The sequence below is a fragment of the Aulonocara stuartgranti genome (assembly GCF_965226115.1).
Source record: "Aulonocara stuartgranti genome assembly, chromosome: 14".
NCBI lineage: Eukaryota > Metazoa > Chordata > Actinopteri > Cichliformes > Cichlidae > Aulonocara > Aulonocara stuartgranti.
This window is the reverse complement of record NC_138950.1, coordinates 28,547,474-28,561,192: the sequence shown is the minus strand read 5'-3', so window position 1 is coordinate 28,561,192 and position 13,719 is coordinate 28,547,474. Positions and strand designations below refer to the sequence as shown.

The 13,719-nt window shown below is 41.6% G+C and overlaps 1 protein-coding gene across 2 annotated transcripts in view; it reads right to left on the bottom strand.

The window, feature by feature from the left end:
* The window catches only part of clpb (ClpB family mitochondrial disaggregase), a 46,420-nt gene extending 38,788 nt beyond the window's left edge, over window positions 1-7,632 (bottom strand). Inside the window, exons 1-3 of one of the 2 annotated variants that reach the window (XM_082502466.1) lie at window positions 6,963-7,632; window positions 6,709-6,760; window positions 3,152-3,238 (exon numbers count right to left, since the gene is read on the bottom strand). In XM_082502466.1, the coding sequence (XP_082358592.1) occupies window positions 3,152-3,238; window positions 6,709-6,760; window positions 6,963-7,404 (581 nt within the window). In that variant the 5' untranslated portion in view covers window positions 7,405-7,632. The remainder of the gene's footprint in view (window positions 1-3,151; window positions 3,239-6,708; window positions 6,761-6,962) is intronic. The other variant, XM_082502467.1, reaches the window with a different exon arrangement.
* Window positions 7,633-13,719: the final 6,087 nt, after the last annotated feature.

Below are 13,719 nucleotides of genomic sequence, written 5' to 3'. Positions count from 1 at the left end.
GAGATTTAATTACACAGGACGGTACTAAAACTAATGAGCTTTTAAAAACAGTTTATAGTTTTACTAATCAACTGATGATCAAGTGACTAACTTTATTTGGGAGGAGAGTTGCAGCACTAATTTGAGGCCTAACTGAAGGCATCCAGAGGTGGTTAATTAAGATTAATTAGATTAAGCTCCCTTTTCAACAGAAATGGACAAAAAGTTACAGTTTACAGACTTTCTGATACAGTCCAATATGTACAGAAAGAAAAATAATATCCACAATTATTACAGAATTATTTTAATTGTGTAATAATTGTGGATAAAACAAGAAAAATGTTTTATGCCCCCAAACCTTTCTGTATGACTGAGCCATCTGGTTATATCCTGATGTTTTATTGCTCGTGTTCTTCTCAAACAAATATAAAGGATTCATCCAGGTTATCTTTTTATTGTCCCCTTTACAGAGATCCTTGAGCTAATGACTACCTTTCTGCTCCTTAAGCAAACAGGGTGTCGGCATCTTGCTCGGACACTTGAAAATCCATTTATGGCATCATCTCAATGCTACACCATTTTTCTTTCCCATTACTCTCTATGCAACACTCTAGAGCTGACAAATTTATAACTGTAGCCTTGCTTCACCAGCAGGTGATCGGTGTCTCCGCAGAGGGATGGTGTTAGTTTCCAATCCGGCCCTGGAGGGAAGACAGGAAGCAGACACTTCCACCTCCGTTGTGCAATAAAAGACACCTGAGCCAAACTGACCAACCATGTCTGCGACCACCTGGCCCAGACATTGGACCTCACCTCACCCGGTGTCCACCTGGGGTCAGAAAGATGCTGGAAAGCAAGGTTCACTGTACCTCTCATTTTTTTCTTTCCTTTTTTAAATGTACCCGATTCTTTACGATATGATTATTTAGTCAGGAAATAGTGGACTCTAGAGGCTGGTATCTAAAGCATTTACCGAGACTTATTATTCACTTTAAAAACAACTTAAGTATTATGTTTTCCACTTCAGGTTTAACCACTTAATCATTTCATAGTAGAAAAGAAGATGGCAATCTTCTTATTTACAGCTATTTTATTACCAAAACCCAAGAGAAGAACGTATGTACACATATTGAAAATAGTAACATGAAAATGTTATAGAGTATAGTATAGAGCAATATCCTGAAAACGTGCCATTAATTATATTTTAATACTATATTATATTATTTGCGAATACAGTCGTAATATGACAGCGTAAGGAGATCTTAATAACAAACCCCATATGTGTTATCTGAACCCGACTACCTACCATTATGATCATGATGGCCAAATGATTATATTTCATTAGGCCCTGCTGAGTCCAGCTAATCTTGGTCTCAAATCTATAATCCCACTTAAATGCCTTCTCTCCCCTGCCAGGTTATTCTCTCCCGTTCCTTCACCCCTGTTCTTCCCTTCGATTCCGTCGCCCTCCCTCCCATCGAGTCACTCGGCCGACAGGTCGGAACGGTCAACAGGCGTTATACTTGGCTGAGCGCTCATTGTGCACGTGAATGCCGTGAGGGAGGGATGGAGGGAGAGAAAGAGCGATGGAGATGGGCATTGTGTGTTAAAGAGTGCAAACAGAGAGCCAGGCCCTGCGCATCCCTGATTTAGCCCTACATCAAAGCTAAGCAAACACACGCCCCCTCCACCCACCACCACAAATGTCTCACCCTTAATTCTTACACACCCACACCCCCCTCTGCTCCACCCCTGATTCCCCTCACGCAGCCGCGCCTTGACCTGCCTGGTGGACACTACATCTAGAAACAGCTCCCACTGAAATGTCCTCTTGAAACACAATTATCACTTTTGGCCCAGGAAAATATAAACACAACTGTTTGAGAGAGACGGGCAGAATAATTCAACAGCGAGAGCCACGGTGACACTCTCGCTACAGGCTACACCGCGTCCGTGAGTGATGTTCCCTGTGTTTTCACTTAACGGCTGCAAATAAAGTTGTGTGTGGCTGAGTAATAGGCAGTTGGCCTGTAAGATATTTGGTATGAACTCCCTCGGTCTCCTCGCCCGTGTGTGCGCACGTGTTTCTACGAGTGGACGGTTGTGTGTTTGTGACTGATGTGTGTGAACTGATGTTCTGTCTTCCCTGCAGCAGTGACTGCTCACTGGGGGGCTGGAAGACGGGATTAAACACAGAGGAGTGTCACTGTCTGGCTGAGTTATAGCACTCATAACACACACACACACACACACACACACACACACACGTAGCCAAAAAACACATGACACACACGCACAGACAGACACATATCATTAAAAATAAAAAGGTCCATGGATACGATCACTCGACATACACAACGTTAAAGTCGCAGCTGAAGGATCATGTGACCGTGTTCATCTCTGATCAGCTCCGAGTGATTCATCAAATTCTAATTTCAATTACCATTTTGGCTTCAAACGATTATAAAAAGAAGACAATCAGGATAAAACAATTATAGTGCCCTCGTTTTACTGCCAAATTACTTTTCTGTCGCTCTCGTGATCAATAAATTTCTTCAAGATTTATAAGCGAACATGCTAATATAATGCAAAAGGAAATCAATATAAAACTGAAAGTTGTAACCAATTACACGCGCGCAATTAAGCTTTGTGATCACAGATTTATTCGTTAAGTTTCAATTTGTTGCGACACAAGTTCAAACTTGGAGAGAAAAAAAAGCAAGCAAGCAAGAACAGGACTGAAAGTAAGCTCATCTGAAAACATTTTAATATTCAGATTTCACATAAAGGGCCTTAAGAGTGAGAAGCATTAACAAAAAAGTGACCACACAGACCGGGTAAAGAGAGCGAGTGAGAAGGAAAAAAAGGGCCTGTAAATTGGATTTGGCCCGGCCTCAACCTCGGCCCCTCTCTGTATTCTGTGTGTTCTGGGGGCCAGGAGGCTAATTTAATTTGTTGGACAGAGAAATGGGGGAACGGGTAAAGACCGTCTGTCAGTCTGAAAGCTGCACTTTGCACTTCTGATGACGTACTGTAACAACCAAAGCAGGGACGAGGATGGCATATGCTCGCACTAATGCGGCAGCTGCGCGATACCAAACCCGCTGCTGCATATGTAACGCCTCAGAAGTTTCAAAACACGACTTGTTCGGCGAAGCAGGCGCGCACAGACCTGTGCTGTCGATTCATAGCAGCCACCATGAGAGCGGTCCAGCCGAGACGGTGGCGATGATTCGGATCCACCCCCTCTTTTAACAGCCTGATGGGAACAAGAAGCAGAAAGTGGTTTTATTTTTACTTCAGTCTCACCGTTAACAGCCTGTAGCAGAAGCTCCATGTAGTACTGCAATCGATATTGTAGCATTTTCTTTCTTTCTCTCTCTAAAGCACGTACCATGCTGAAGGAACAGAAGTAAGATTAAGTAATGCACACCTAGGGGAAATTATGCAGATCAAAATGAAATCTACAAAACAAGAAATATGGGAGGCAAGCTGCTGCAAGCATAGTCTCTTTTTTGGGGCACACCAGAATAAATCCAGCACATATCCTGCTTTTATCCAAAGCCTTCTGCATCACTTAATATATCTGCACGTTAAAGCCAGGTGTGTGTTGAGTTTTCTGCCCGAGGCTATAACATCAGGCAGTCCTTATAAGCGTATGTAAGGGATCCGGCTGTCGTCTCTGGTGCTGAGCAGACAGAGTCCCTGTTTACAGTCAACACAGCGGCTTCAGTCTGGTCTGCACTCACACTGATGCTCTCAGTCTCCGTTTTCACTGCCTGCTCTGCATGCACAATCAGGGTAAGCCGTAAGAGCTGCAGCTGAACTTTTCTTTCCCCATTTTAAATTCGGACAAACTGAGAAGCTCCTTTGACTTTGAAAAAATACAAAGACTTTGATATGAGAATAATGACATAGCAAGAGTGGATGGAAAAAGCAGAGTGGTTTATTTGATATAAGTGATAAGCTACATGGGACTGGGTCTGTTCTTGAAAGTGTTTACTTTCAAGTATGATTTAAAGGGTTGTTGTTGTTTTTGTTACCAATTTAACAGGCAAATCTGAAGTCATACACTGAAACATTGCTGCCACATTCCTTGAATGCACACCTCACTGGAGTTTTGCCACCTAAAGTTAATTTCTTTCAGCTTCTGAGATTTTCTGCCGTTTTAGTTCTGTTACTGGAAGAAGGGTTGTGTGGTTCCCCCTATAGCGTCCAGGGTGTGGCGTGGTATTTGTCGTCACCAGTTTGTTAACAAACTACATTTTCCAAAGCACTTTGTATCGCTGGCTTTAAAAAACTAGTTTAAAAGTGAAAAATATTGTAACCATGTTTAACCACAATAGTCAAACTACAGCTGCACTGCATGCCACGCTGCGCTCTCTCTCTCTCTCTCTCTCTAATGTCCTACCCAACAAATGGCTGAACATGCCCTGACATCATTTATATTGAAACATAAAGAAAACATTAGCACCAAATATAAATATCAGTTTTCGATCGTCACACTGTTTTTGTTTTTTTAAAATAACACTACATGGTTGCCATATGGTGCCAACTAAGAATGCATGAATATATATCGGCTAAACATACCAACAAGCATTAAGCATTATTTTAAACACTGCTATCATGCCAAATGCTACCAAGTTCTTAACCATCCATTCTGTGAAAATGGACGCTCTTCATTTCCCTGCTGCCTCTCAGCTGACACACCCTGACACTCAACCACTTCTAAAGAGTCGACCAAAGCACTTAACACATCTGTGACCTGCTAACTGGCCGTCTCGCTGCACTCTCACCTTCGCCATCTGCCACATGTGTACAGGTAACCCGAGCATGCAGATGGGGGCATGCATCGATACACACAGGTATGCATGCGCTCAAGTACATGGACCTGAAGACCAATACTCAACAACAGCCGAAACACATGAATTACTATGATTAACATAGGCACAATACAACAACACATCTATCTGAACAGCAACAGCCTCTAAAAGGTTAAAGACTAAGAATTTGATCTGAAGAAGAATAAATTCTCATAATAATGTTCAGGTTTATCTATCGGATACTCCTTTCTGTACCCCGTTAATGTAACACCATCGATGAGATGGATGAGAACGAGCCATTATAGAAGTCTGGCTCTAATACATGCACCTTCTTTTATGTAGCATACCCATTTCTGCCACCTAACCCTCTGTGTGCAGGACATTGCCAGGACTAAGTTTAGGATCAAGTTCAGAGCAAGTGTTTATATTATTCTAATGTTTCTGTTTTACATTATTCTGAAGTAAAACAAATCTCAGAGAAACACGTTTTTAAAGAGCCTAAAAATCACAGCGAAAAAAAACAAACGAGCAAGACACACTGGAAGCAGGGAGTCTTAAGTGTCCGAGGGCATTTTTATTACAGTAACTTGCCTCCCCGGTTTCCTTCACTGGCATTTTATGCCACTGAAGATGCGACGGAGGGAAATATTATAATATAAGTGAGGAAGGAGAAGATTAAGCTTCCAAATGAGTAATTCTTGGGTTTATGAAGCATCAAGCCGTGTGCCACATTGGAGGTACGTGGCAACACTGAATGAGACTTTCACATCGGATGCATCTGCAGTTCTTTCTTCATGTTTGCTTTCCATGATGGCAAATTGATTTCTGGGTCACAGCAGGAAAGAAGAAGATATGAGGAAGCATAAGTTAGTGCCAAACATCCACACTGCAAATATTCCCTCAAGAGGAAGACTTTCACACAGAGAGGTGGAGCTCTTCTTCCACCTGCTGGTTACTGATGGGACAACAACTACAGGTGTGCTTTCATAACAGGAGTTAACCGTGGATGTTCTGGAAACTGCCCTATGCACATGATCTGTGACTTACACGTGGGTGTAATAATCAAACCAGAGTTCATTTCAGGTCATAAGTGATACTTTTTTTTTTTTTTTTTACATTTCTTTTGTAGGAAACCACTCATCCATGCATTCGGTCACATGCCAAAAGTATAGCAAATATAGTAAATAATGAATATTTAGTAAATATTTAGTCCTGGCTGCTTGTTGTTTTAAAGCAATATAGATAAGGTGAAGGCATGGCCTAAGACAAGCAGTTTAACACTTTAAAAAGATAAAAAGATAACACAGTTTGATTATTTCAGTGAAAGTGCAGCTGTCAAGAATCCATTCATAAGGAAGGGAAACATGGAGAAAAGGCTCAGCTATGCAAAATTACATAAGAACTGGAAAAAAAAAATCAGCGTCAGCATGTGTGAGTGAGTGATGAATCTAAATATAATATTTTTCGTTCAAATCTTCATCAGTATGTACAGCAGTGAGTGTATACAGCCATCTGTAAAACTTGGTGTAGTAGGCTCTGACATGAGGCTGCATTGGCCTCCCCTGAGCCCAGAGCTCAACATCGTGGGATCATGCTGACAGAGAACACAGCAAAAAGGCAAAAACATCCAAAGAAGAGCTTTAAGAGTCCTTCAAGAAGCCGGGAGGACTAATCCTGAAGACTACTTAAAGACATTACAAGAAAGCTGCCTAAGAGAGTTCAGGGTGTGTTGAAGAATAAAGGTGGTCCTAACGCCACCTCGATTCTAGCATTTACAGGTGTGTGAAATATCTAGAGCCAGCATATATTAGCGTACATTTAAAACACAATGCCTACGTTGAACTCAAGACAAAAGAAGACAAGCAACTATTTTTTTTTTTTTTAAGTGTTCATGTTTGGGTATTACCTGGCTACATCCTGAGCATTATTGGTCCTTGCTGCTTCCAAAAGAGCATCATCTGGTTATTGAAAAAGCAGAGAGAAAACATTAACTACACTAAAGATTTTACTAAATAAAACAAGCTGGGTTTAAAACTAACTCTACAGACCAGTTTATATCATATAACATCGTCCCATCAGTATTTACTATATTATAAAAACAATTAATGAACGGCCGGTCTCTAATCAGTGTCAGCTGATTATAATTTATTATAAGCTTACCTTTGTTATCGGGGTCTTTCTTCAGACAGAAGGCCACGGCCGCAGCAGAGAGGACACCGGCAGAGGCTACTCCTGCCCGCATGGGTCCTCCACCTGTTCCCCTGTCTCCGCCGCTTTCCTCCCAGTACTGGTTGTTGTTACGACCTCTGCTGGCCAGAGCCGCCCAGGAACTGCGGCGATTCTCCAGGTTGGACAGCCATCTAGGGGCGAGGTGGTGGTACTGCATCGATGGTTTCACGCTGTTTCCAGCAGTCTCCTCAGCCAAAATCCCCCTCCTGGAGACCCTGGAAGTGGACACGATGGGGTTGCGCTTGGCCTCCGCCGGAGTCTCGCGGATGCCCTGGCACGCGCCACCGCTGGCGCTGGTCTGAAGCACGCGACTGCACGGTGACAGGCTGCGCGACCTTCGCGCAAATAGCCTGGTGGGAACCGATGATAGCATAGCAATTGACTCACCGAAAACCAAGCTGGTCTGGCTTATGGCGTCAGTCCAGGGGTGACTCCGGAGGACAACAAACTAGGGGCAGCGCCTTAACTCAGGTGTAACAGTGGTTAGAGCTCAGGTCAGGGGACCAAGTTCGTAACATCGGGACGTAAATAACCGTTTCAGCTCGTCGTGGCGTGGATGTCACTAGAAGCCGCGGCGCATTCTGGGAAATGTCGTTTACTTGAACGTCATTGATTATGACGTAGTATGCATCAGTTGGTGTACGTTTGCTTTAAAACATGGGTGTTGTAACAGTCAGGGAGACTTTTAAATGGTAAATGGCCTGTATTTGTATAGCGCTGTACTTAGTCCCTAAGGACCCCAAAACTTTTTACACTACAATCAGTCATCCACCCATTCACACACACATTCACACACCCATTCACACACACTGGTGATGGCAGCTACATTGTAGCCACAGCTGCCCTGGGGCGCACTGACAGAGGCGAGGCTTTTAAAAGGGTTTCCATGGCACAACATTAACACGAAACTATAAAAATTAGCATCGGAGCTGTCTCGGCTTTATTTTATTGTTTTATAAACTTGCCTCAAAAAGCTATCCGTCCTGATTAACACCTAGAGCAGCGGTCCCCAACCTTTTTTGCGCCACGGACTGGGCCTTTAAGGTTACATGGATAAATACAACAAAATAAAATGCTACGATCAAGACAAAAACTGGTATTTTGTAAAAAAAAATAAAAAATAAATAATGATGAACGCGAATTCACTGTGTGATTGTGTACCTTTATTAGCAGCATCCTCCTGAAAATGCGCCAACAACATTGAGAGTAATATCCTCCTCGCTGCCACTTAATGCTCTCTGGTCTCTATGGTAAGGCGTAAACGTAGTATGCATCAGCAACGTTTCTTTCAAAAAACGACACACAATTAAAAAGACCCAGGGAAACCGAGTTAATGATAGAAACCCTGAAAACCATAAACTTCACACGTGGGTCTCAACGGGCCCGGTACCGGTCCGAGGCTTGGGGACCGATGGAATACACGAAGGACTGGGTAAAGAAGAAAACTGTGGCTAAGGGGCAGCTGTTGCTAGCTAAATCCATTTTCCCACAGCTTTTTCAGTCACAGTGTTGTGATTTTTTTTCCCCTAACCCATGCTAGAATTGTTTTTCCAAGGCTGCGACAGAGAAATATGTGAAATGCTTGCAATAACAGGCCCTTTTTTCTTTCTCCAACACCAAATCCTGAGAAACATTTGCAACTATATGGCACTAAGTGTCCTGCACTTAAACGTTCATTTAATATCAGGTACACATATACACATACTGTCCCTCAAGAAGACACTGAGAAAAAATAAAGAATAACATTGAGACTGTAACTTTGCCATAAGTCATTGTTGATTTTGTGTCTTCACTCTCCATCCCCTGCCAAGCTGCACCTGTGATTCTGCGGCTGCTCGCTGATGAGCTGACAGATACGATCTTTTCTTATCCTCTGCATCCTTACCCTATCACCTCTGCCTCCCACAGGGCGCCAGCCTGCCCTGTTGAAACACTATTTCTTTTCAGTCAGGTAGCTGTGGCTATTAAAGTCAACAAGAGCGACCCTGATATTCTGCAACAGGCAAAACTGGAAATTTTCATCCTGGAGCAGCTGAGAAGGTTGGATCCAGATGCCGCCAACATTGTTAAATGGAACGGCTTTTTCCTTGACAGAGAGCGGGTTTGCCTGAAATTTGAACTCCTAGATCAATGCCTGTGGACTACATAGGGGACCCGAATAACCGGTGTCTCCCCATAAGCGAAGTCAGGCCAATTTTAGGTCAACTCACAAATGCTCTGTCCCACCTGGGTTCTTTGGGAATAGTGCACGCTGACCTCAAACCTGGAAACATCATGGTTGTAAATCGCTATGAGTCTCCAGTCAAAGTCAGACTTATAGACTTTGGCCTCGCATGTCCTGCGTCTGCAGTGATGCCTGGTGACCGTGTGGGGACAGTTGGTTATAGTGCACCTGAGGTTATGCTTGGCCTTCCTTATAATGAAGCATGTGACATGTGGTCTCTGGGGCTGGTGGCTGTGGAGCTCGGTACAGGCGTGCCACTCTACCCTGGAAAAAATATGATGTTTTGAAATTCATCATAGAGACTCAGGGTCAGCCACCAGATCATGTTCTCGATCCTGGCGTGTACACTGAAGACTATTTCACAAAAGACAACTACAACTACAACCAACAGCGCTGGACATTTAAGACCAGCCAACAATTTAAATATGAGACAGGATATGAATCTTTGGAGACAAGATACATAAAACTTAAACGTCTGGATGACCTCGAACAAATAATGATGTTTAGACGAGGACCCGAAGATGGCCAACGCTTATTTGTCAGCCTAATTAAACAGATGTTGGCCTTGGATGCACACCAGTGGATAACACCCTCTCAGGTTCTACGGCATCCCTTTTTCAGCCCTGGCCTCTCCAACAGGTTCCCAAGTATCAACACTGAAAGACCATACAGAGTCAATCTCCAGCATGGCATCTTCCACCCTGGACCAAAGTGATAAAAACACAAACTGGGGTTGGAAAAGGATATTAACAGCAAATTACACTGGAAATATTAGTTAAGCTGCTCCAATAATTATCACTTTGGCTTTTTTTTTAAATTTTCACTCCCCCCACCCCAACCAGTCGTGACAGAGGGCTGTCCCTTCCTGAGCCTGGTTCTGTCGAAGGTTTCTTCCTTTTTAAAGGGAGTTTTTCCTTCCCACTGTCGCTAAATGCTTGCTCATAGGGAATCTTCTGATTGCTGGGGTGGCCAAAACTCTAGGGGAACTAGTAATTCTTGTGAAAATAAAAAAAATAAAAAAGCCTACCAATATTCAAAGCAGAGCAGCGGACACCTTACCATCACATCAGTCCCTTAATCTGACCTAAAACACCATGTTTACAGAAATAAATTCCATACAAATTGGAAATAAATTGTTGTTTTTGATTGTTTATAAATATATAGTGCTACCCTTCAGCCTCCTAGTAGACATACCTGTGTTATAAATGTGAAACGCCTCCAATTTTCAGAAAAGTTGACCTCTGACCTTGAAGTCAAGGTCACTGAGATTTAAGCTTCACAGAGATTTTCAGTAGATGCAACCATGGTATTGATTTGAAAAATCGACACAGTCACAAACTTGGATGTCCACCGCACCTCGCCATATACCAAAGATTAAGAGGTGTTTTTTTCTAGGTTTTTATAAAGATTACAAAACACAAATAACAAAAATGTCAACGCTATTTTGATGTTGTCTAATTTAGTGCAAAAAAAACAAAACAAACCCAAAAACTAATAAATAAAATAAATATATATTACATACATATATATATGTATATACTACATACTATAAAACATTTTAGTGGTTCACAATGGGGTCAATGAACAGAATGAAGGAAGTGAGTCATTTTTATATGACAATGGTGTGAAAAATCATTTTTTGATTGATTGATTGAATCTTTATTTTGAACATGTTGAAAAAGTACAACAAAATAGAATTAAAAGAGACAAATGAACAAAGCAAAACAAAAGGAAAACGAGCAACCACAACTCCAAATAACGTTCATGTTCAAAAAGGAGCAGGAAGAAGCATAAGCTTATTTAATCCCACCCCTTTTCCACTATCTAGTATCAATAGACTACAGAAATACCTCTTTGCAATTACAATATATGTTATGTGTAATTTTTTTTAAAATATATATACATATATGTTTCTATCTATCCATACATACATATATACACAAATGCACATATACACATTTACAATAACCCCACTAACACCTCAAGGATACACAATCTACAAATATATATATACCCATACCAACAAACCCGTGCACCCGCACACACATGAAAATATTAGACAAGAACACCCTATCAAATCTCTACCTTTTCCCTGTACCCTGTAAAAACCATATCCTTAAACCGCTTTTTAAACTGCGCCATGCTTGGACATTGCTTCATATCTTTACTTAGTCTGTTCCACAGCTTCACTCCACACACAGAGATGCAAAAACTTTTTAATGTTGTACGGATACGAGGATGTTTTAAATTTAATTCCCCCCTCAAATTGTATCCCCGTTCCCTTCTAGAAAACATTTTTAGAATATTGTCAGAAAGCATGTTATTTATTGCTTTATATATAATTTGTGCTGTGAGAAAATGAACCAGATCTGTGAATTTTAGAATTTTTGATTTTAATCATCCTTATGGCTCTTTTTTGTAATATAAAGATTGATGATAGCGAACATTTGTAAGTAAGTATTTTTTTGTATTTGTTTGTCACACTTAAACATTTCAGATCATCAAACAATTAATTTTTTAATGTATAAAGAAAAATCCTTTAACTGTCCAGTTTTCTTGATGTTATGATGCTTCTACCACTGGTTTGTCATTTGTCAAATCCTCACTTTGCAGTCTTTTGGCCAGTTTTTATCTTAAACTACTGGATAACAGGTCTAATAACATTGAAGATGCTGTTTAACTGCTTATCAGCAGTAGTGCCCTACTAATTAAAGACTTTTTACTTATAGAGGTACTTTATTAATAAGAATTTAAAAAATATATACATAAAAAAAAAATACAACTTAATTCTCTTTTAAGACCCGAGCAACCCGTCAATGATGATCGCTGGTGCATTGCAAGCATGATTGCACTGTGACACGAATGAATGGTTATGGGGCCAATTTTGTGGATAAACAACACTTTTAAAAAATGGGTTTTTAAACCATCAGATCTTCTAACAATCGTGTGTGACAAATGAACAAAAAAATTTGCTCGGATGACAGTAAGCTTTTCCAAAATGCCTGGCAGAGCTTTATTGTGAGAAATGCGACACAGAGGCCTCCACGCAGCACACGGGAGAGTCCCCTATCCGACTGCTCCCCTACCCATCTCTCAAACACCATCATAAAGTTCGCGGATGACACCACAGTGGTTGGACTCATCTCAAGGGGGGATGAGTCGGACTACAGAGATGAGGTCAACAGACTGACTGAGTGGTGTTCAGTTAACAACCTCCAACTGAACACCACGAAAACTAAAGAACTTATCTTGGACTTCAGGAAGGGCAGAGCAGACCCGGCCCCACTTTACATTCACGGGAGCTGTGTGGAGAGGGTACACTCCATGAGGTTTCTGGGCGTGCAGATATCTGATGACCTCTCCTGGACTGCAAATACTACAGCGGTGGTTAAAAAGGCCCCGCAGCGTCTCCACTTTCTGAGAGTGCTCAGGAGGAACAACCTGGAGGAGAGGCTGCTGGTGACATTTTACAGAGCCACCATAGAGAGCATCCTAACGTACGGCATAACAACATGGTATGCAGGGTGCTCAGCTGCAGACAGGAAAGTACTGCAGAGGGTCATCAACACAGCCCAGAAGATCACTGGCTGCTCTCTGCCCAGCCTGGAGGTCACTGCAAACTCTCGGTACCTCAGCAGAGCTGGCAATATCATCAAGGAACACTCTCACCCCAGCAACCAACTGTCTGAACTATTACCGTCAGGCCGACGGTACAGGTCACATAAAACCAGGACAAACAGATTCAGGGATAGCTTCTTTCCCAGAGCTATCACCGTAGTAAATAAGCACAAAAACAATTGAACCTATTCCATACCGTCACTGTCATTATATTATGCTGCTATTCATACTGTCATTATATTAATGCTGCTATCCTGTATATATTGTACATACTATTGTTTGAGTACTTACGATTGTTTTTTTTTGTACTTTTTATATTTTACATTTATATTTATTATTGAAACTTGCACCAAGGGAGTGGCACTCCAATTTCGTTGTACTCTGTACAATGACAATAAAAGGCTATTCTATTCTATTCTATTCTATTCTATTCTATTCTATTCTATTCATTAATAAGTAAGGCGACTCACGGGTGTAACAGATGATGGCTCTGGTCCAGTGAGAGCCTGAACACAGGAACTCACCTGACAGGAATGTATTTGTCATTAATACACCTGTGCTTTTCCCAGCAACACGTGTTTTGGTTTTTACACTGCACAGTTTAAGGTATGATAAAGCACTGACCTTATAATCCTGACCGCCAGATGGCGCAAAATACACATTTTAGCTGGGAGCTGGACATTCACAGGTGGAGTGTAGCATCAGTGGAAAGGCCCCATTGTACAACAACAACACTACTACTACTACTAATAATAATATTTTTAGTCAATCAAATATATCATACACCACACATGCTTACCAACTAATGAAATTTTTTTTGCATTCTTCAGATCTGGTGAAAATAAC